The 24000-nt window shown below is 39.4% G+C and overlaps 1 protein-coding gene across 2 annotated transcripts in view; it reads left to right on the forward strand.

Moving 5' to 3' along the window:
- The window catches only part of scube1 (signal peptide, CUB domain, EGF-like 1), a 92037-nt gene that overhangs the window by 49697 nt on the left and 18340 nt on the right, over positions 1-24000 (forward strand). Inside the window, exons 5-8 of one of the 2 annotated variants that reach the window (XM_083527938.1) lie at positions 3344-3469; positions 6313-6429; positions 10744-10833; positions 19159-19275. In XM_083527938.1, coding sequence (XP_083384064.1) covers positions 3344-3469; positions 6313-6429; positions 10744-10833; positions 19159-19275 — 450 coding nt within the window. The remainder of the gene's footprint in view (positions 1-3343; positions 3470-6312; positions 6430-10743; positions 10834-19158; positions 19276-24000) is intronic. The other variant, XM_083527939.1, reaches the window with a different exon arrangement.

Below are 24000 nucleotides of genomic sequence, written 5' to 3' on the forward strand. Positions count from 1 at the left end.
GAAGGTGAACGATGTGTGTTTATCCCTGATGAGCAGCCGTGGCGACTGTGGTGAAGGAAAAACTTCCTTAGATGTCATGAGGAAGAAACCTTGAGAGGAACCAGACTTATCTGGAGTTTCAGTGTATCTTGTGTTTCTAGCTAAAATTCAGCAGGTAGAATGAAATGAATGGATTCTGTAGCTTCTGGGAGGCGGAGGTTCGTGCACATGTACATTAACATGCATAGGGATCTACGAATCAAGGAGAAGACAAAGGCATTCGACCCAAAGCACCTTTTAGTTTGGTAGAAAGAAAGATTTGATGTACAACAACAGCAAATCGTTAAATAGTTACATTTATCTGGGGTCAGAAATGATACAGGAGCACAAAGGGTTAAGGGCCTTGCTTAAGGGCCCCAAGAGTGGCAGCTTGACTCCCTCACCTACTGATCAGTAAATCAGAGCCTTAATCACTGAGCTCCATCAATTCCTCTATTGAGTCCTTACATGGCAAAAAGAAGCATCAGGGAGTTGAAAAAAATCACGTTTTGTGCTTTAATTCATCTTGGAATTTGACCCAATGCACCTTTAATTGGTTAGAAAGAAAAATTCAATGTTCAACAGCAGCAAATATGAAGAGGCGGATAAAATGTCTCAGATGAAGTGTGCTGTCTTTCGCTCTCTCGCGCTTCTTATCGAAGCCCCCCACCTTCGTCCTGTCAGCACTCTTGCACTCTCCAACATCTGCAGTCCAAACAGATGTCAAGCTTCACCTCACACAGATATTAACTTTCCTCTCTCCCTCTGCTTCTTAACCCATTTCTCTTCCTCTCAAAGTTTTCATCGTTTAAACTCCGTTGGGAATGGGGCTCGTGTCAATACGAGGCCGAGATGCCGAACTTTCCTGGTCAATCCGTCTTTTGTCGTTGGAGTCGGCGGCCAGCCGGTGCGCCCCACTCCGTGTTTGGTGATTCAGCAGAGCGGAGCGCCGTTTCCCTCTCAGTTTATTTGACTTCTCCGCAGTCTGAGCCGAGGGCCCGCATGACATTTTAGCCTCGTGCTCACTCCTTCAAATAAATTATCCCAGCGAAACGTTCGGGCTCATGCTACGCGATCAGGCGCCAACTCGGGTCACCTGGCGAAACTTTGATTAAATCTTGATCTGGACTGTAAATCATGTTGGATCCGTGCTAGTGAGGCCATCTGGCCTGTATAAATAAAGCGATTGTGAAAAGATCTGGGGAGTTACGAGGCGTCTCGGCCGAGTACACGTCTCGTTCTGTCACTCTTCTTGTACAGTAATTTAACATCGCACTTTACACGCATGCTAACATGAATAGGGCAAGGTGGTCCCTTTGTGCTTCAGAGCCCTCTAAACGAAGCAAGCATGATCATTAGGGACATCAAGGCACCCTCAGAAGAATAAAAGGCACAACCCCCTCCAAACAACCCAAGAGCTCCTAAGGGAGCCTGAGCTCTGAGAACCCTGATGCAGTTTCTCAGGCTCATTGTCTGTCCATCATAAGAATGTTAGGACAGCCATTAGAGACTGACAAGGACCTCTTTCGGTCTGTCTCCAACCCTTTTACCTCCTCTGAGTAATTCTTTCATGTGGCCCTTTTCCTTGGTAAAGGAACGCAGTGAATGAATTCGGGAGGGAAACTGTGTTGTGGGGTTCCATACTATGTTTAGCTTCTTCTGCACTCCAGCTTGGGTTTCTCAGCCTTTCTGAAACGTCTCATGACTGAATTCACATTTGACATTTATGTAGACGCCCTTATTCAGAGCAACGTACAATGATGTCATTCATACAGCCGAGCAGCTGTAAGGGCCTTGCTCAGGGGCCCAGGTGTGACATCTTGGCGATAGTCATGACCTTCAGATCTGATGTCCAATGGCTTAACCACTAAGCTACCATCTTTCTGAAACTTTTACAACCAAATACACAGATGTTTGTGGAAGAACATTTCCTTTGCGCTCAGTTGGGAATGTCTTCTTAGGTTACATCATATGAATCAAGACAAAATTTGAAGAAAAAACGCATATTTTTGCTCGACGTTTTGGTTTTCTGTCCACACTGAGATTGCAGGGTTTTTTTTTTTTTTGGCACGGGATCACATTGGTTTTTGAGGTCCTGAATAGATGAATTTAAAAACATGTTTTTTGCCATGTATTGGAAAAACAGAGATATTTCAAAACAATGTACTTTTACATTGTCACATGACCCATTCGATGATGTGAGACACTGCAAAATGATTGTCACTTTCATACCCCGTTTTTTGCAAAAGCAATAGAAAGTGAATAAACGCTTAAAGAAAATTAAGAAGCCTATGTTTTTTATTTTTAAACAGTGTAAAGATGTGACCGTTTTCAGATATTTGAGTGCGGACAAACGGGTTTCGAGAATCTCAGTGTGGACGGAGAGCGTTTTCCGATCTGTAGTCTTTGGATTTTTGATAGATTAGATGCATATACTTGTCACATGTACATTAAAGCACAGTGAATATCTTTCTTTGCATATAACAGCGGTGTTATGACGCTGGGGTCAGAGCTCAGGGGCAGCCATGATGCAGCGTTCCTTGAGCACAGAGGGTCAGGGGCCCAAGAGTTGCAGCTTGGCGATATCGGGGCTTAAACCTCAGAGCATTGACCATTGGGTTACTGATCAGAAGGTCGATCTCAGAGCCTTAAACACTGACCTACGTATTTGACCTTAAAATAAACTAGGAGACCCAAACATGTTCCAGCATGGCATCGCCCCTGTGCACAAAGCCAGCTCCATGAAGATCTGCTTAATATTTGTTGCTCCCAATAAAAGCAACTGTTGCACATTAATATAGAATTTTTTTTGTTTATTATTTATATTTCGTCTTGTAGCTATGATCATGTTATGATAAACTGAGACATATTGTAATATTGACAAGATTTTTTTCCCCTGCAAATAATAATGTATAAGTTCTGTGCATGTGTTCTTTGTATTTCCTTTTAAAAAAAAACTAACTACAGACTGTCTTCTTGAGAAGAAGAGAGAGGAGGAAAGGATGTGGTGTTATTCAGGGCGAGGTTTTTACCCTGGAATCCATGGGTCAGTGTTAATGTCCGTGGACTTCTGCTTGTACAAAGGGTCCTGTGGCAGAAACATTAAGCTAATTTATACCTCTCACATAACACGTCCATCTCCAGGAGCCTGGCCGAGGATTGTTTGTAGTGCAGAGTGCATACGTCTTTCAGTTGTAAATTAATCCCCCTCTCACATTCTCTCTCTCTCTCTCTCTCTCTCTCTCTCTCTCTCTCTCTCTCTTTCTCTCTCTCTCTCTCTCTCTCGCTCTCCTCTTTCTTTCTTGTTTTTTCTTTTCTCCTGCAGATGGGATGAACTGCATGAACAAGGACCATGGCTGTGCTCACATCTGTAGGGAGACTCCAAAAGGTGGTGTGTCATGCGAGTGCAGGCCGGGGTTCGAACTAGCCGAGAACCAGCAGGACTGCAGATGTACGTACCGTCCTGTGTTCACAACTCAGAAGAAAAAAAAAAGAAAAATATATACAGTACATGACTTTCATTTTTATTATTTTTTTTGAAGACATTCATTTCTTTTGCTGTAGACAGGTTATGTATAATAATAATAATTAATAATAATAATAATAATAATAATAATAAATATTCACTTAATCAATATTTAAATATTCATGGAAGGAAAAAAACTATGCAAATTTATTTTTCAGAATTTTTACAGCTGTTCGGTCCTGACTTTAATTAATATACATCTAAAGTATAGAATCTATATATTTTAAATTCTGTTAATTGAAAATTGGTATTAAATTTGAACTAAAAGATTTTTTTTTTTACGTGTTAAGTACTAATAATAATATATATATATATAAAATAATAATAATAATAATAATAATTAGAAGTCAATTTATTAATCAACCGTTTTTAAAATGGATACTGGATTTAAAAAAACATGTAAAATGGTACTAAACATTATAACAAACATAAAACAGCACTGAATCATAAAAATGTGCCAAATAAAATAAATATGTATATATTTATTAATAAATATAATTATATAATTGCTAAAATTTTAAATGATAAATATAATACAGCGCTCTTCGTGCAGCGTGCAGTCTGGCATGTCAATAGTGATGATAATTATAGCGTGATAGCAATCGACTGTTGGTGCCGATCGATCGGCAAAAACGATTAATCAGTCGAACTCTAATCATCATCATCATAATCAGAATAATCTTTATTGCCAAATTTCATGGGTTGCATGTACAAGGAGATGTTGGTGTGCTGGTGCTATAAAAATGTATATTTAGTAAATAAATAAATAAAAATAATAATAATAATAAATAAAGATCAAGACGTTACTATACAGTTTGTGCAGGGGAGGTAATAATAATGTATTTGAGGCAGTGCAATGATCAATATTTTTCCTGAATAAGACAAAAATCATCAAAGTTAATAAGACAAAAAACATCATCATCCTTTTATTATTAATAGATAAAAATATTTGTAGTTTTAAACTCCCATCTGTTCCAGATTTACCTTTTATTTGGGTCTGAATTTCCCATTTCCCATTAGTGTCTACGTTTTACAGTAGTAACTGAGTGATGACACATGATGTGATACTGTGCTGAAAGTTTCTGAAGTGTTGACAATATCATTTTGAGGTGTGAGCAGCAGTTTTCTACAATAGTAAATAGAGTGAGTTTTCCTGTAATGAGATTTTTATGTGGAAGGAGTCTTCAGTGCTTTATAAAACTCACAGGTTTCCTTCATAGGAAAGTCGGAAAAAAAGGTTAGAGAGGCTGTAAAACAGACTGTATTGCTGCTATAACATAAATTATATAAATTAACATACTTGAAGGTAACTATAAATGGATAAAAAAGGAATAAAAGATTTATCGGCGAATCATTGTGGGATAATGGTGTAAAGACACTTTTCCGTTAATGTGAAATAATCATTATCAGCTTGAAGAAATCCTGAGGGCTTTTCAGGTGTGTATAAAGGACACGTGAAAACCTGGAGCCGCTGGAAGATCCTGAGATTAAAGGGTTAATATGTGTAATGTTTTCCCACAGCTGTGATATAATGGAATGCTGTTTTGACCAGCACTTTGTGGGAAAAGAGCAAACTTGCAACACTGGTGTGTTTTGAAAGAACGAGTGGGGGTGATTTGGGATTAACTGAAGAATGACTTTGCACTGTATGTGGGAACAATTTCAGCATTTTAATGCAATAATAAACACTACATGCTCACTTTCAATCCGGAAGTGCGCACTGGCCAAGGTGTGGAGATACCACAGCATGTTTACACAACTCAAATTCAACTGCAAACCCATTCTCACTCTTATTCTAAATACAAGTCAAATTTTAGAATGAGAAAGAGAGGATGGAAAGAAAGAAAGAAAGAAAGAAAGAAAGAAAGAAAGAAAGAAAGAAAGAAAGAAAGAAAGAAAGAAAGAAAGAAAGAAAGAAAAGTACGGAAAGTCAGAAAACAAAGAACACAAGACAGATAGAACAAAAGAAAAAAGAAAGAATTAAATAGAGGATGGAAAAAAAGAAAGAATGTAAGATGTAAGAACGAAAGAATTGAAGAGAAGGAGGAAAGAATGAAAGAATGAAGTAAGAAATTAAGAATAGTAAGAAAGAAAGAACACAAGACAGAAAGAAAGCAAGAAAGAAAGAAAGAAAGAACAAAAGACAAAGAAAAAAAGACTTGGAATTGTCACAGATATAAAAAATGTGTAAAAGTATCTCGAAGTAGAACAGTAGAGGGGGTGTAAACATTTGCACTAAATTGCATGTATGTAGGATTTACTCACTTTGTTCACATGAGAAAGAAATTCATCAGGACAGAGAGAGAGAGAGAGAGAGAGAGAGAGAGAGAGAGAGAGGGTGTGTGTGAGACATGATGGAGCGTGTGAGATGTGATGGAGAGTGTAAGACATGATGGAGAGTGTGAGACGTGATGGAGCGTGTGAGACGTGATGGAGTTTATGATATGTGATGGAGAGTGTGAGACGTGACTGAGCGTGTGAGAAGTGATGGAGCGTGTGAGACGTGATGGAGCGTGTGAGACGTGATGGAGAGTGTGAGACGTGATAAAGCATGGGGGATGTGATGGAGAGTGTGAGACGTGATAAAGCATGGGGGATGTGATGGAGAGTGTGAGACGTGATGGAGCATGTGAGACGTGATGGAGCGTGTGGGACGTGATAGATCGCGTGAGACGTGATCGAGAGTGTGAGACGTGATGGGGCGTGTGAGACGTGATGCCGTGTGTATATGTCTCTCATAGTCTCTCATGGTCATTGTGCATTACCAGTGACGTGTAACTATGGAAACGGCGGCTGCCAACACACCTGTGAAGACACGGACACAGGTCCAGTGTGCGGCTGCCATCAGAAATACGCTCTGCATTCAGACAGCAAGACCTGCATTGGTAAGTCATACACTTTCTCACACACACACACACACACACACACACACACACACACACACACACACACACACACACACTGAAAGAAAGTTATTAAAGTCAGTCATCAATTTTAATAACCTTTGAACCTAAAAAAAACGTGGTGTTGAAATGGTTTCTTCCAACAATGTTACGTGTCTAGCTATGAAGGTAGCTAACTGTTAGCTAGCTAACTCAGTGAACAAAATAGCTAGCTAACTGTTAGCTAGCTCAGTGAACAAAATAGCTGATGGGAACCACATATGAGGTGTAGTTACCCAGATAACTAGTCATTAACTAATTATACACTCTAAAAGCTAAGTTACTAGTCAGCGCACTTAGCTAACGGTTCTGATAATCAAATAAATAGACCAAAATATACTAAAAATATAAGTTACCTAGTTGGTTAGCTAACATCAGTGATGACTAAATTCACATCTTTAAATGTATGATGTAACAAAGTTAGCTTGTTGATTAGTGAATTACTTACAATATACGCTAATATGGCTAATACCTAAGTAACTCGATAATGATATTGATGAATGAATCATTGTTGAGGACGTGACGTTGTAAATCACGCATACTATAGTGATACCCGCTTAGCATTTCTGCTAGGTAACTAGCTTTTATCTAGTGATTAGCCAATTCGATGCGCAATCTCCAAGTTCAACAGGTGAATGAGCGGCTAGCTAACTTAGCTAATCTTGAGTAAATGAACTACGGTGGTGTAATTTTACAGTTTAGCTTGTGTGACCCATGCAAGCTAATTTCCTTGTTGTTAACTAGCGAAAGCTTACGGGCAGGCCAGCGTTGGAGTTAAAAATAAATTATTATTGATTTTGCAAAAACGTTTTAATGGTTTGAAATATGAAGATCTGGAGAGTGTGAGATGTCAAAGGAAATGATGCTAATGAGCTTTAGATAGGATTTACCATAGCTAATTATTTTTCTGATCGTCATTGTTATGATTTCTCTCTCTCTCTCTCTCTCTCTCTCTCACACACACACACACACACACACACACACACACACACACTGACATATAAATCAAAATTTTACACACATTATTAAAGGAAAGAAAGTATTAAATGAATGCTGTAGCTTTCGCTCTGGACTTTGAAGGAGAGAGAGAGAAAGAGAGAGGGAGATGTGGAAAGAAAGATGGAGTTGGATGAGGGACAGAAGGTAGTTTGGGGGAAGATGTGCTAGGTGAAGGAAACTTCATCATCACTGAAAGTGCAAAACACATTTATCATCCTCATAACGCTGGAAAACGCAGCCAGCCGTCAAGTGGAGTTCTGCCATATCCACCGAAATGGGAAAACTTTATCCACCATGTGGGCCTAACCATATTCACCCCTGATGCCTCTAAAAACAGGAGGAACGCTCAAATTTTTAATGCCTCTGTCCTTTTTCGAAATTTTGCAAAACTAATGGACTGTTGCAGGTAAGTCGATTTTTTTTTTCACTCTTATTTTTCTTAGCTTGTGTCTCCGTGCCATGTTTGGTTTGGAAGCCTTTTTCATATTATAATATCTGCTTCCAGAACATTCTACACAGGATATCTGCTTTCTCGGATGTAGCGTTAGTTGCTCTCAGATCCCTCCTGCTTCCTTATTGAGCTTTCAGAGATTGCTAAATCTGTGGCCAGATACAGCCATCCAAAGTCTCTTCCTGTGCCTATGTGATTTTTATTTCTTTTATTTTTTAATACTAAAATTGGCCATTCGTCATGGGTTTGGTTGTGTTTGAGTGCAGAATGTTCCAGAAAGTGGACCACGGGGTTAAACGGTGGTTTTGGATCTGAAACTGTTGTGCTATAACATGCTAGAGTAGTTTGAGCGGATTAACACTGCGCCTCGGGAGATTTTTCGGACACTTTGGCGTCTCAACCTCACAGGAAGGGCCTCATTGAGCCACAGCACGGTACATATCTCAGACAAATCCAAACTAAATTATGATGTGCTGAGTGCCAGCGCATTTAAAGGGGTCCATCTGATGTCACATTTACTACTTTTGATACACTGGAAAATTAAATTGCAATGCTTTGTGTGAGGTTTTAACCATTTCCTTACTTACCACTGTTGATGTTTTTTGTTAAACTGTATGATGAACTATTCCCTGTTTACCTGTCCCTGGACTGATGCCTCCATGTGGCTTTGCAGAGCCATGAGGAGACCATCTACCTGTCCCCTGTCCTGATGCCTGCTGTACAACTCATCGCAGTCTTCTCTTTCAGCAAGGGCGACGCAAATGGCCGCAGAGAGCAGAAGAGGAGTGTAGAGACTGATCCCCTTCCATCTTTATCTCTGTCTTTCTGTCTATATTCCTCTCTGGCTGCCTCACCAGACCCCTCGCTGAGGTCTGTGCGAGGTGCTGTGTGGGTCGAGTCCTTCCCTTTTGTCTCTAGCATTCTCCCTTCCGCTAGTAGTGTTTCCTCACAGGCTCCTTTATGCTCCTCCTGTTTCTCCTGCCCTAATCTGGTGAAAGTTCCTGATTGCCTGTCTTGTCTGCAATTCAAATTAAAAAAGGGTATTAGAGACAATCACTGCTTGAAAGGCAAATAAAGTCATCAAGACATCTGAGACAACAGATACCTCAATTGCAGCCTGCATCATGGTCAGAAAAGTAGCCAATCAACAAACTATCTTCACCCCCTTTTTGCCCGCCCCTTTCAAAAAGCACCTAGCCAATGGCCTGTCCTGATCCTCGACCTTTCCATCAAGCATGCCATACAGTAGCCTCCATTGAAAAGAACATGAACGTGACTAAACGACACCGAAATGCAACACTGCACCTCAACCTCATCTCCTACTTCCTGTTTCCTTGTCTTGCCAATTGCATGTCCTCTGCCCTCTCTGTTGCCCCATACTGTCTGCTTCCTCCGTCCCTCACTGCCCTTCTTCCTAATAACTCATTCGTCTGCATGAATATGTGTGCAAATATTTTTCTCTCCTTTTTATTTGGTCATGTCTTCCCTTATGTATTGGTACCCACGTTATAAGTAACCCCTGATCTCACTCCAGTAGTGCCTTTGTTATGGTAATGCAGTTGATTATTAATGAATTAATTAATCGTCTGTTTCCCTTATCAAGTGCTTGCTTTTTTTTTGGTCGGCCCTTATCATGAGCCGATTGTAGATGAATTCCAACCTTGGAGATCCCTTGTTTTTTTCTCTCCTTTGAATCTGTTAGCAACGATATATCCTGGAGGCTAAACAGAATTTCAGATCCCACTGACCTTCGTTTTGTTGATTGGCCCTTTATATGAGTCTAAATTTAATCTAGCAGAGTCCCGTGCTGGTGCACCTGCATGCTCATTAACCATCAACACAGTAGAGCCACCCAGTTTGCTCAGAAAACCTAGTTGTCCTGTATTTAATCGATGGTCAAAGCCAGTTGTGATGTGTTCCATAGACAAACAGGCAAACAGCGCTACCCCCAGAATTCATCCACCTCCTCTTCATATCTCCTCTCCTCCCCACTCCTCTCAGCATGTCACTCCACCCATCCTCCCACCGCCGGTTCCTCTCATGCGCTCCGGCCATGAGAAGGCACTTTTCTCCATCCCTTTTTACCATGTCGTCGCTCCCTCACCTTCTCCTTACTATGGTCTTCATGTAGTATCGCGCTGGCCTCGTTCATATCCTTTCATCGTACCATTTTCAACTCTTTTCATTTTTCTCTACCTCTCCTCTCTGTCACTGCGGTAATCAAATGGCCGTTTGATATGGAAGACTGCAATGGCAGCATCAAATTGTCAATGTCAACGAGAACCCCTTCCTTCTTCTACTTTTTTTATTTCCCTCAAATCCCTCCAGTTTGATTTATCTCTCATGTGTGTCCCTCTTTCTCATTTTTCATGACAATTCCGAAGGCTGATCTCTTTTTTTTTTTTTTTTTTTGGGAGAGTTTGACTTGATCTTTTATATATTCATTAATTTCATTAACACTCTAACAGGGTTTTATTGGCGCTTTTTTTTTATTTTTATTTTATTTCCGCAGCTTTTTGCTTCTTGGCTCTGGTTTGTGCTCAAACGCCAAGAGGGTCAGGCAGTGTGAGTCTGGGTGTCCAAGCTGCGGCGACTGGGAGCAGGACTGCCTGTTAGCCCGTCTGTGTGTGTCCCTGTTTGGACGCTCGGACAAACTGACATGGGATCAGTCTAGCCTGCTCTTCAGGAGGCCTGCGAGCCGGGTGCCCAAGGCTGGCTGGTCTATGGCAGGGCTGTCTGGGGCGATGGACATTGGGCTTCTAATTAACCTACTGCTCCCTGTTTGTCCTCTGTCACTTGTGTTTTAGAGAAAGATGAGGCTGCAATTGAGAGCTCTGAGTTCAATACCACGTCAGTAGCTGATGTGGACAAGCGGGTGAAACGGCGTCTACTTATGGGTAACTCCTTTCTTCCTCTTTCTATGTGTTGCCATGGCGCTTGTGCTTATTTCCCCTTCTACTCTTTACTTTTCTTTCTGTCCTTTTGATTTGTTTTGTTCAAATTGTTCTCCAAACCCCTCGCCAAGCACCACCATTCTTGTTTCTGTGTCCGACAAAGCCTGAGAATAGACCCTCTAAACATGACAAGGTTCCTTCTAAACTTTCCCAAGCCTGCTCCCAACCCTACTCGATTCCCTTGCATAGGAACAGTTTTTTTTTTTGTTTTTTTTATAACCCTTTTACTTCTGTCAGCTCCCATGCTGTTCCTGTTGCATTTTAAACACGTAACAAAGACATTTGGTTTTGGCTATTTATTTATTATAGCATTGTACGCAACACTTTTTCTTTTGTACTCTATTTCTTTAGGTCTTTTTGATTGTCGTGGGTCAACCACGATTGGCCAGATCCTCGTTTATAGATTTTTAGACCAGGAATATAGATGCAATATCGTAAAATGGTCTAGAGATACTTCTAGACCGAATGAAGAATCCCAAATTGTAACATTTACAAACAGCCAAATTCCTAATTTATTCTCATTACTGAGTCGTTACTGATTTAATGGTCTAAATTTAAAAGCCCTTCCTGACCTGCTGTTCCTCAGCCTTATCTTTGACTAAGGCCAGACTGCTACTACTGTAAAGCTCCACTGTTTGAGAAAAGATAACAGAGGCAGGCCTACTTTAAACTATTATCACTTGGAATGGGATCCTGAAAACACTACCAGGTCGCTTTAGTCCTTCAATTCCCAGTGTGACAACATTAAATGGACCAAAGTATTGGGACACCTGACTTTTCCAGTTATATGTGCTTCTTCCCCAAACTGTAAGCACAAAGTTTTCCTTTATTTAAACTAGAACACATAAACCTGTTCCAGCATGACCATACCCCTGTGCACAAAATGGAAATGGAAAATCTCCTGCTATAAAGCTCTGACCTCAACCCTTATTGAACAATGAATGTGAACACTGACTGCACCCCCACACTTCCTTACCTCACCTACATCAGTATCTGAATGAGCACAAATCTCCACAAAATCTAGAAGAGGAGAATCTTTTCAGAGGAGTAGAGTTTATGATTACAGCAAATGGGGACCAAATGTGGAATGGGATGTTTAAAAAGGTATACAGATCAATCTTATAGTCAGGTGTCCACAGACCTTTGTCCATATAGTGTATGTGTGCCGTGTATGCTGGATTCTCCTGGCATGTTGTGTTCTAAATATAATTCACAAAACACAGAACTCTGCAGTGATTTGCCACTGACAACTATTGACAGTCCTTTCTTTCTTTTGTTAATTACTTTAGTGAGTTAGTAAGAAAACACACACACACACACACACACACACACACACACACACACACACACACACACACACACACACACACACACAAAACACCTAAACACATAAAAAACCTTCTGACTGTTAAAAAAAAAATGGCGATGTCATATTCAATTCATATAAAAATAGATTCTTATAGAAAGCATATACAGTATATACTTTTTGGTTTTTGAGAGACAAATGCATATTCCTTTTCTTTCTATGCAACAAACCTGCAAATTATAAATACTAGCCATACATTTTCAATAAACTGTCAACTTAGGCAGTAACAGTAGGTTTTAGATAAAATACATGTAGCTTTGTATCATTTCACTTGAGGTTTCTGTTTATATCCAGAGAACATGCGAACTCATTATATACATTTAGGTGAAATGTGGGTTATTTGGTAAAAGAAATCCTGAACCAACATGGCTCCATACTTCAGCACCATGCAGTTCCGTCTGGGATGAAAGCGGCTCATTGGATCCGACTTCTCCGTACAACAAGATGACGAGTCGAAGCGTACGTCCGAGTTCTGTGTTATTTAGATGACACACAGTCGTCTGGAGTGATATCTTTAATGGAAAGACCTGTTCAGTCACTGCACCTGAATCCTATTAAACTGCTCTGGGATGAAGAAGAAAATCTCCAACTAGTGAAGAACATCAAGGTTTTTTTTACGAGTTTTACAAGAGGCACAGCAACGTTTTAGATGAATGTTGCCAAATAGTGTGTAAAGCTGTTATTCATGCTAAGGGAGAAATTTATAATGAAAACAAAGTTGAATATTTAGACATTTATATTGACATTGCCGAGTTTATTGCAAAGAAACAAAAGGAACATGCATGCGTCTCTCAAAATCCATAAACACTCAGTGTCTCCAAACTCAGTTTGATCTTTAAATCGTTTCAAATGATTTAAAGTACAAAATATCCAGTCAGTAAAAGGAAAATATCGATCTTCACGAAGAAGCCAGACAAGTGGAACAGGAACACAGTGTTTTCCCTCTGTCTCTCTCCTTTCACTACTTTTCTCTTTCTTGATATCACATATTAATGTTTCTCTTATCATTTCTTCCCCTTTAGCAGAGAGCTGAACCAATAACCATCTTTTTTTTCCTTTTTGGACCACAGAGATTTTTAATCTTTATGTATAAAACAGGTTTCTTTCAAGGCCCGGTGTTTGAACGTCTCTTCTCTTCTCACTCTACTTCAACTGTTTCTGTCTGTATGTTTTATGTTTAATTGTGAATTTTAATCATTTTAAATAGGGATTCAAAATGTTTGTTTCAGAATAATCAAATAAAATTTTTAAAGTTAAACTATTACTTTAAAGATTTACCAAAAGAATGGAATTGTGCCACCTAGAAATCAAAACCTGTCAATATATAGAGTTTCCTGTAGAGGAAAATATAAAGGAACCGTAGAGCTGGAACTATAAATCCAATTAGGTGGTACTATATACTGGTACTATAAGCTGGTACTATAGACCCAATGAGCTGGTACTATGAGTTTTATGAGCTGGTACTATAGGTACAATGAGCTGGTACTATGAGCTCTATGAGCTGGTACTATAGATACAATGAGCTGGTACTATGAGCTCTATGAGCTGGTACTATAGATACAATGAGCTGGTACTATGAGCTCTATGAGCTGGTACTATAGATTTAGTGAGCTGGAACTATGAGATAGTACTGCAGATCCAATGTACAGGTACTAGAGATCCTGTGAGCTGGTACTATGAGCTCTATGAGCTGGTATTATAGATTCAGTTAGTTGGTACTATGAGCTGGTACTGTAGCTCCAATGAGCTTGTACTATAGATCCAATGAGCTGGTACTATGAGCTGGTACTATATATATCAAGTGAGCTGGTACTATGAGCTGTACTATAGATCCAGTACAATAAGCTGGTGCTATGGATGAGCTGGTACTATAGATCCAGCCTTAAGACCTGATGAAGAGATATGGAAAGCCATGAGTTTTACTTCCAGTACCACCAAGCTATGATGGGTTCTTGAGCAAGGCCCTTAACCCTGAACAGCTCAGAAGTATAAATGAGATAATTGTAAGTTGCTCTAAATGTGAGCGTTTGCCAAATATCTTAAATGTTGTGCTTCATTTAAGATTTTTAAGGGAAGTGGTAGCTTAGTAGTTAAGATGTTGGATTTTTGATCAGTAGGTTGTGAATTCAATTTCCAGCACCACCAAGCTGCCTCTAATGGGTTCTTGAGCAAGGCCCTTAACCCTGAACTGCTCAGTTATATAAATGATAAGTTTTAATGAGAGTGACTGCCAAATACCATAAATTTAATTAACACCTTTTAAATAATTAGTTTTGAGATTCCAGTAGTGTGGTGGTTGAACACTAAATGATATCAGCCAAGCTAATATTACAGAGATGAAAGCGAATTTCTCCTTCTGTGTTATTAAAATCACCTCTGCTAAACTTGGCTGCTGCTGAGTAATACTCATGTCCAAGTTGGAAGGATCTGATTTAACCACTTCAAACATTAATTGCTCAGTGCCTTTGCCAAACCTCTCGGGAAGAACTCTTCACTCGAGTCACTTTCCAGTTCTTCAAGACCAGGAATGTACTTTATACTTACTATACAATTCTATCTTGTAATTTGTATTCATGATTACAGGTACCTAACAGGTACTTAGTCGTGATTTATGGTGATCGTCTAACAGGAGGCTAGGCCGGCACTGCTAATCCAAACCAGCTCGGATAATCCTCAAGTGATGTCATTTTATAGCCTTTTATATTGTTTCTTGGATTTTATGAGTTTATTGCACAAATATGCTGGAAGGCAGGGTGGTGTGTGTGTATGAGTAACAATGATGTACCTCAGGTTTGTGTTAGATTTGACACTCTTCATAACCCTGTCATAGCCGCGGTCAACAGCACCAGGATGCGACCAGTCCTGGCACATTAAACAGGAAACTCGGCATCAGTGGAAAAGTCTTCTTCTGTGTAGCCATATTAATGTGCTGACAGAGAGTAAGGCGGGAAGTGAGAGCGAATTTATTGTTCATTAAGGTGAATGGTGCTGAGTTTCTTAGCTGTTTCGTAATGTAGTCGTTTGGATTCATATGGGACAGCGGTGGACAATAACGAAGTAAATGTAATTGGTTACTGTACTTAAGTAGCTTTTTCTCATATCTGCACTTTACTGAAGTGTTTCCATTTGGCGAGATTTTTCTTGAACTTCATTTCTGCATTTCAAAGTCAAATATTTTACTTTTTACTCAACTACATTTCGTTAAATCAGTCGTTTCTTTTTATTTATGTGAATAAAAAACTTTAATCAAACACGTAGCGAGTCACCAATCAGGATCGACTGATCACCAACATACAATTCAGCATCATTCAACAGCAAGCAGAACATTTAGAGAGGAATAAATAATGAAGGAAATCCAGACTCGAACTCGCCACAACACACGTGACCTCATTTACACCATTTATTTAAAGTAGTTGAAAAGAAGGTTTTGGGCTCATGATCATTGTAATAGAAATCAATTAGAGTCATTAATATCATTCTATTAATAGATCAGTGTGCTGAGAGTCACATTCAAGTCTTTTCACATAAACTGAGGTGATTAAGTAAAGAGTCTTGTAATAAAAATGATAATAGGAACATTATAGTTATAATAAATCACAGTACTTTGGATACTTAAGTACATTCGAAGCCAAAAACATTTGTACTTTTGCTCAAGTGAAAGTTTAAAGGGACACTTTTACTTTTACTGAAGTCACATTTAAGTGTTTCTATAATTCATGGTTTGTGTACCAATACTGTTAGTGACTGACGTAAACTATACATTAACCAAACATGAGATTCAGACTCTTTCTCCAGTTTCTCCAACCATCTCCAACTAGGCCTGGTTGGAATTAACTTTCTTACTTCCACTTTTAACTTTTGATTTTTTCTTTCTTTTTTTTTCAGCTAAAACTTTACTTTTCTTCCACAGTAACCTGACGACCTGCCTCAACCTTATTTTGTTATTTAACCTAACATGTTTTTATTCCCGTTCCTATTTTTTGCTAATGGTTTGGCTTTGTTTTCAGAAATAAACCTTTTATTATGGAATCACTTCTTTACCTTAAAATTTTTAAATAAGTGATTTGTTCACCTGATGAGTACAGTGCCATGCACTACACACTTAAAAATGTGTTCTACTTGGAAAACTGTTATATGGTTCTACAAAGACATTCAGAGAATTCCTCCAGAGAGACGAAAACTTGTTAGCGTAGCATTAAACAGTCTATTTCATCACTAACCCGGATAAATTTGAAAATTTTGCCGTCGTGACGCTCTGCATCCACACGCATTGGTTTTTTAATCGAAAGTTGCTCATCCACACTGCAAAGGCTGAAAATGCTTATATCCCTGTAATACCCATTAGTATATTGTGGGACGCTTTGAACTTTGTTGTATCTGAGGAATGGCACCGTCACATGACCTAAAATCTGTCTGCGTATACAAAAAAAATACATTGAAAATGTATTAATGTGGACGTGTCCTAAAAGTCACATTTTGAATGTCTGTATCTGTTCTAAATGTGCCTTAAATTAATACTTTTTTAAATTTTTAATACTCTCATTAACATGGTCATGGACAAATATTGATGCTTTATGCAAATGTATGTTAAATTATTAATGAAACCTAACTCAAAATACAAATATTCAATATTCTTGTAAATATTTGAAAGTTGTGATGGTGTTTTAAATGACGTAAATCATCAGGACACCAAATGGAACTTTTGCTGTGTTTCCACACGGACAGTTTTAATTGCCGGATGTGCGTATCATAAAACAAATTTTTAGTGATTAAAACGTTTTTTTTTTTTTTCAAATGAATGAAGGTGTTTTTTAATCTCGCCTCCGTGGAATTTAGTGTATGTTTTTCACCTCCTGGCTGTGAGGAAATTAACATGGACACAAAAGCAATGCATGACCATGCTCAAGAATTCTTCCCCTACAAACTCATATAGAGCAGATACAAACTTTTGATGTATATTGGGGCTGAATTTTATTGAGTGAGACCAATAAGTGACCAAATATAAATGGGTCCTTCTGCAGAAGTATTACATGGACAAGACCCTGATATACTGAATATGCTTGGATTATTTTGTTGTGACAGTTGGTCTGAGAAGGCTTTTTTTTTCCAAGGGCTTCAGTGGTAAGACACCCAGGCACACAAGACTAGAAGACAGAGAGCACTAAATACATTTTACTTGGGGGAAAAAAACCCTATTTATCTTGGACATACTCACCCTTCTCTTAAATTAACCTCATACCTGTTTGCAAAGTCCAGGCAGGTCTACAGGTTTGATGGAGATGAAGCACAAGGTGAAAGGAGGCTACCACCCTCCATGACCCAAAAGCTATGGTATATCCGACCAGAATTTCTTTCCTCTATTGTGTATCTCCTTTGCATTGCCAAACATGAACAGGAAGCATCAGCCGTAACTACCTTTCTTTGGGAAGGAATTGACCCTGGGGGCACACGTTTCCGGGGCATTAACACTGCTATGCAAATGACATGTTTGCGTTTCACATGGTCCAGGTGCTGCTCTCTCTGGATCCTCTGGACCCAGTAAAAAGGTCCTCAGAAATGTTTAAATTATCTTGTGCTAGAAAGAATTTGACATGCAGGAAAGTGTCAATCGTGATCTGCTTGGGAGAAGAAATAAGTCAGTCTTCTACATAATTATTAGATACCAGACACCCTTGGTGAAGCCATTAAAGATCAAGATCGTGATGGTCCCTTGGCTTTATTTAGACCTTGAACTGCAGTCGTTGGACACTAGATGGACAAAATTTTGGGACACCTGAATATAAGATTGATATGTGATTTCTAAACATCTTATTCCACCTCTGGTCCTTATATGCTGTTACAGTAACCTGTACTCTTCTGGGAAGTTTAATTTATTAGATGGAGATTTGGAGATGAGTGGAGATTCATTCAACCACATGGGTTGTTGTTGTTAGTGAAGTCAGGTACTGCTGTAGGTGAGGTTAGTAGGCCTGAGGTGCAGTTATTGTTCCAATTCCTCTTGTTCAAAAGGGTTGAGGTCAGAGCTGTTTAGAAGACCTTCCAGTCCAAGCCGTGCAAAACCATATCTTCATTTAGCTGGCTTTTTGTCATGCTGGAACAGGTTTGGGTTGGGTTTTATGCTCCTACATTCAAATATGTCTATTACTATGCACTTGTGTGCCAACTTTTAACCAAATATAGCTGGAAAAGGCTAAATACTTTGGTCCATGTAATGTATGAAAAAAGTGGCTATAGTAGAGGTTTCCTTTTCTCCCGTACACACCAGCATGATCAGCATGATTCTTGAGATTCATGCATATTCTGGAAACCTCTGCAAACGACGTTAAACCATCAATCGCTTCTTTGCGTTTCAACTAAATCCAAACTATTTTAAATCTGAATTTTATACAGTCTCACACTTTATACTCGGTTCATCCTTTGCCACTGTCGCTTTCGGGAGGAACTCACACAGGATCGTTGTAGAACCAAACAAGACCTCTTGTGCAAACGGTTCCAAGTAGAACCCTAGAATGAATCTGAAGCCTTAAGAAGTGTTTGTGTTTCATAAAAGATTGTGTGTATTAAATGAATTATGTTAAATGTTTGATTTTAATGACAAATATTCAATTTACAGCAATTTTCTACTACCTGCAAAGTCAAATGAATTTTTGGGGGGGTTTGGGTTGAGATCAGTCACATAACAGACGCTTATACTGTATTTCATGTTAATTTTTTTCTATTCAGATGTTAATGATGTCAGTATAATGGACATGTTGATTTCACCTCAGTACATTATAACAGGACGTGTATGACAACATGAAATTTAGGTATAATGTGTCCTTTTCCTGACTTTCCTACGATCCGTATATAGATATGTTGGTGTGTATGTGTGTGTGTGTGTGTGTGTGTGCATATTTACCCAGAGACCTGTGCAGTAAATAATGGCGGATGTGACCGCACGTGTAAAGACACGGCCACCGGAGTGCGTTGCAGCTGTCCAGTCGGCTTCACCCTGCAACCCGACGGCAAGACCTGCAAAGGTCAGTTTGTACTTGTGTATGTCTGTGTATATTATGTGTGTTTTCATGTCTGTGTATATCGAAATGTTGAGGAACGTTCCACTTTTTTTTTTTTCCTTCTCCTTCCAAAACCCGTCTGGATGTCAGGGAGCAATTTTACATTTCCTGTATTTAGACTGCGAGATTAAATTGCAGGTACGCCAGGGGTAGGATTCTTTCGCTGGAGATAGTTAGGTAGCGCCATGTGCCTACGCGAGTGATCCTTAGCCAAGACCAACTTGATCCACGTCTCCACGTCCTGCTCTTTCGTGTGGAATGGGTTCACGGTTGTTGTTGTTGTCGCTCTGGCGGCGAAGCATTCCCGCTTCCGGAATCCGTCTCTGACGTCAATGGCCGCATATTCAAAGATAAGTTAGCGCTAAATGATCTCGGCACGGCGGGATGGTGGGTTCTTTCTAAACAAATGCTACAGGAGAGTGGGAGAGGGGAACGCTGGATAAGTGCTCACTCGGGCCATTGGAGTGTGTGCTTTATCTACGTGCAGACAATTCCAGAGTTATTGGCCTGCTGCTTTGTTGAAAATCAATAAACAAATTGCGTATAAGGGTGCTCAAGTCAAAGCGGGACTTTTGAGTTAAAATACAATTATTTTTTACAAACATTTATACACTTATCCCAGCATTTAACGAACAAAGATTTTCAGTACGTCTGAACCATCCTGGGACATCCTGCTTCACTTCTTCATCCGAGAACCACCACAATCATCACTGACGGCCATCTTTAAAACGCTTACACCCTTCAGACGTCTAACTGCGGCTGAGCGTCTCATCACCGTACTGTGTTGGAAATCTTCTGTAGATATCTGCAGGGTTTATCCTTTCGTTCACAAGAAACTTTACCACACGCTGATCAGTGCTAGCACTAATACTGTGGTCTGCCATCTCGATTAACGGCCTCTGCTCTGGCGCGTGACATGTGCGCCATCTATCGGTAATAGGGCACACTAGCCACGTACTACTGCGTGTAGCTGCGCCATGCTAGCATCCATTTTTAGACCTGTAACATTAAAAATCTCGGTTTGACTTGAACACAGAGTCCCCTAGTTATGATGGTTAGATTTTTTTGATCTTACAATGACTATACTAAGTAAAATATTTAACGTTTTTGCGCAGACGTAGCAGCGTACATGTCGTACGATATGTTGGGGCACTGCCAGGATGTAGGCATCTTCCAGCTTGTGAGATGCTCAACTCTTGTCAGCAGTGGACAGAGTTCAGTTGTCTCCGTGTTGGAGCACAGATTTGTTTTTGTGTGTTTTATACTCTGCTTCATACCAAGTATGTTACAATGGATATTTTTAGAACTCAAACTTCTCTAATACACTATATTTTCAAGACATTTTGTAATCAAACATGTGCCCAATGATGCTTGGCAAAAAAATCTGCATTCTTTTCCAGGTGTCAATTGTTTTGCCACATAGTAAGAAATATTTTTGGTGTTTGTCATTCTTTCTCTTGAAATTTTTTTTTTTACAATTTTTTTAAGTTTTACATGCAAATTTATATTTCAACAGCTCCAGCTCATTTCTGGCTTTTTCTAATGTGATGAGGTCAATGGGGATGTGGTTTGTTCATGTGACTGTCTCTTAAGAAGGAGAGACATGTGGCACGTATGTGTGTAAAATAGTTGCAATGGACTGTACATAAAGACACGGCAGATATGATGCTGTTTGATCAGTAAATCTGATACACACACACAGCCAAAAAAAACACCACTTAAACTGGACAGAAAGGAAAATTCAGAATGCCAGGTGATGAGTGTATATGTGTACCCTGGAAGACGGATGTTAGCCTGGTCTGCTGCTTCTCCAAACTTATAATTAAACCTGCTTTAGGGTCTGCTCTCATAAATCCACCTGAATGCATTTGATCTCACGTGTGACATACCATTTATCTCAAACACTTGATGAATGACCTTGTTGGGGATTCATCATAAGTGCTTCCTGCTGCTGTTTGTAAAAACTCACTATGACCATACAATCAAATCAGGCTTGGAATTAGACCTGGATAGACTTTTTTCCCGTCAGAATCAAATGAAATGAACACATAAATGAACTGAAAGACCTGCAAGACAAACGTAGTTCAACGCTTTGTTTCAATGCACAAAAATCATATTCAAACATGCCGTAATTTCTATTATTCAGCTTCCCTCAGACTGGTAATATCTATAATTAACACCAGACCCACTGCGCAGCATCACTGTACAGCAAATTTGCATTAAAATCCAGAAATGCCCCAGATCCATTTTCAATCCCTGTTGTATCATCGGTTTGTTTTCTGATTGTGTTCACCTGTCCTGTGTTAGTCCTTGATTAGTTTGTCCATTTGTACCCTGTGTTGTCACGTTTGTTTGTGCTTTCGCATCCAAAGTCCATTTCCAAGCCTTGCTCCTCCGTTGACTTTTTAGACTTGCTTATATTTCGACACTGATTATGGATTATCCGTTTGGGATCGTTGCCTGCTTGTGTTTTGACGATCTTTGGATTCGCACGAATAAACATCTAACGTGACCTCACACTCCAAAATGTTCCACACATCTGGGGGTCAGCTTCAAATTTACTTACAAACTGTAGAAAAAAATAGAAGGTCCAATACAAAAAAAAAGAGAGGGACCAGACCTATTCTGAGCAGAGACAAATTTGTGTGAACATTTTTGCAATTTTTAGAAGTATTGGGATGCCCGATTGTGGTTCTTCCCCAAACTGTTAGCAAAAGGTTTGACGCACACAATTAAATAGGACGTCTTTCGATGCAGGAACATGGAATTTTCCCTTCACAGTACTAGAAGACCCAAACCTGTTCCAGCATGACAGAAAGTTCACAATGCCAGCTCATGGGTTGGAGTGGAAGATTCCCTGCTATAGAGCTCCATACCTATTGAACATGATGACTAGGAACACTGACTGCAACTCAGGAACCTCCTCGCTTTACCTGCATCATTACCTGACTTTAAAAACACCCAAGTGTCTGAATGATTCTCCACAAATTTCCACAAAATTCAGTGGAACATCTTTCCAGAGGAGTGGATATTATTGTGGAATGAGATGTTCAAAAAAGATGCACATACCAATCTTATGGTCAGGTGTCCACAAACCTTTGTGCCTATAGTACACAAAACAGACATGTCTTTAATAGTATGGTTGATTTAATGGTTTTCAGATCAGGACCAGGTCTAACTTGTGTTCCATAATGATTAGTTTTGTAAGTTCTTTGTAGAGAACTTTTCAATTTAGCGATGAAAATGCTTAATGAAAATGCTTAACCAGAAGGCTGTACGTGATTTACAATACGCTGTACGTAGCGATTTACAGTGGCGGTCAACACATGTTGCGTCAGTCGTTTGCATCTAAAAGCCGCTCTCGTAATGAATTTCTCAGTCGCTCCAACACCCGGAAAAACTATCGTTATTTATTTTTTTTGCCGATAGCCGATAGTAAAACCGGCGAATCGGTCGACCTCTTCTTTAAAGTAAACCCAGAGCTTTCAGACACAGCTATTAGAATAACAATGTCCACAAAAAAGAGCTGTGTATGAGTTTGAGTGTGTCATGTGTTATTTAAAGTGTAATTGATGGTTTTACATGGTAGATTGTAGATTATATAATTAGTGACCAGAGGGATGTAAGATTTTAGACCACCCTGAAAAAAAAAAATAGTTTTACCATGATTATGATTATTATAAAAGTGTGTGTGTGTGTCTTTCCCTGTAGGTGGCATGATCATAAATAAGACCTCGTTTGTACTTCTGCGTCTGTGTATCAGTGTCTGTTTTTGTAATGTATTACTATTATTATGAGGATGATGATGATGATGACGGGGATGATGATGATTACATTCTTCTCACTGGTTCCAAAGGGAGCTGCCTGGTCTTGTTCTAGTAGCATAATCATTTTAGTATAAACTATTTAGAGCATGTTGAAAACCTTTTGCATCTCATAAAGAAGGTTTCAGCAATGAAGACAGACAGGAGAGCTAATCTGTGTAGAGAGACATGAGACAGACAAGCTGCTGAAAGACATTTGTTTTTTCAGGGAAAGAGAGAGAGAGAGAGAGAGAGAGAGAGAGGAGAGAGAGAGAGTGGGGGGGGGGTTAAAGAAGAAGAAAAAGAAGAAGAAGAAACATTGCATAGACTTAAGAAAGGATTGTAGAGAGAAAAATGGAAAAAACAAGAGATGAGACATAGAGAGAGACAAATTGAGAAAATTAGGGATGGAGTCAGAGACAGGGGAAGAAAGATAGGGAGGGTGGAGAGATGGATTGAAGAAGAGGACAGAAGAAAAAGAAAGAAGAAGAAAAGAAAAAGAAGAAAAAGAGGAAAAAAGAAGGGACACTATGCAGATCTTTAGACAGAGAGATATAGAAAGAAAAAAGGAGAATACAAAATAGGACAGATGGAGAGAGAGATATACAAAAGTAGGGATGAAGAGGAATAGAGAAGGTATATATAAAAAAAGAGATGATGGTGGAGCGATGGAAATTTTAAGACGAAGGAGAAGAAGAAGTGGTTATGTTAGGCTGACATTAGAAGTGAGGGAGAGAGAATGGAAAACAGGAAAGATGAGAGACAGCGAGAGATAAAGGGAAGAAAATAGGGATAGAGCCTGAGAAAGAGAAAGAGAGATAGAAAAACAATAAATAGAGAGAGAGAGAGAGAGAGAGAGAGAGAGAGAGAGAGAGAGAGAGAGAGA

This window comes from Silurus aristotelis (assembly GCF_946808225.1).
Source record: "Silurus aristotelis genome assembly, chromosome: 24".
NCBI lineage: Eukaryota > Metazoa > Chordata > Actinopteri > Siluriformes > Siluridae > Silurus > Silurus aristotelis.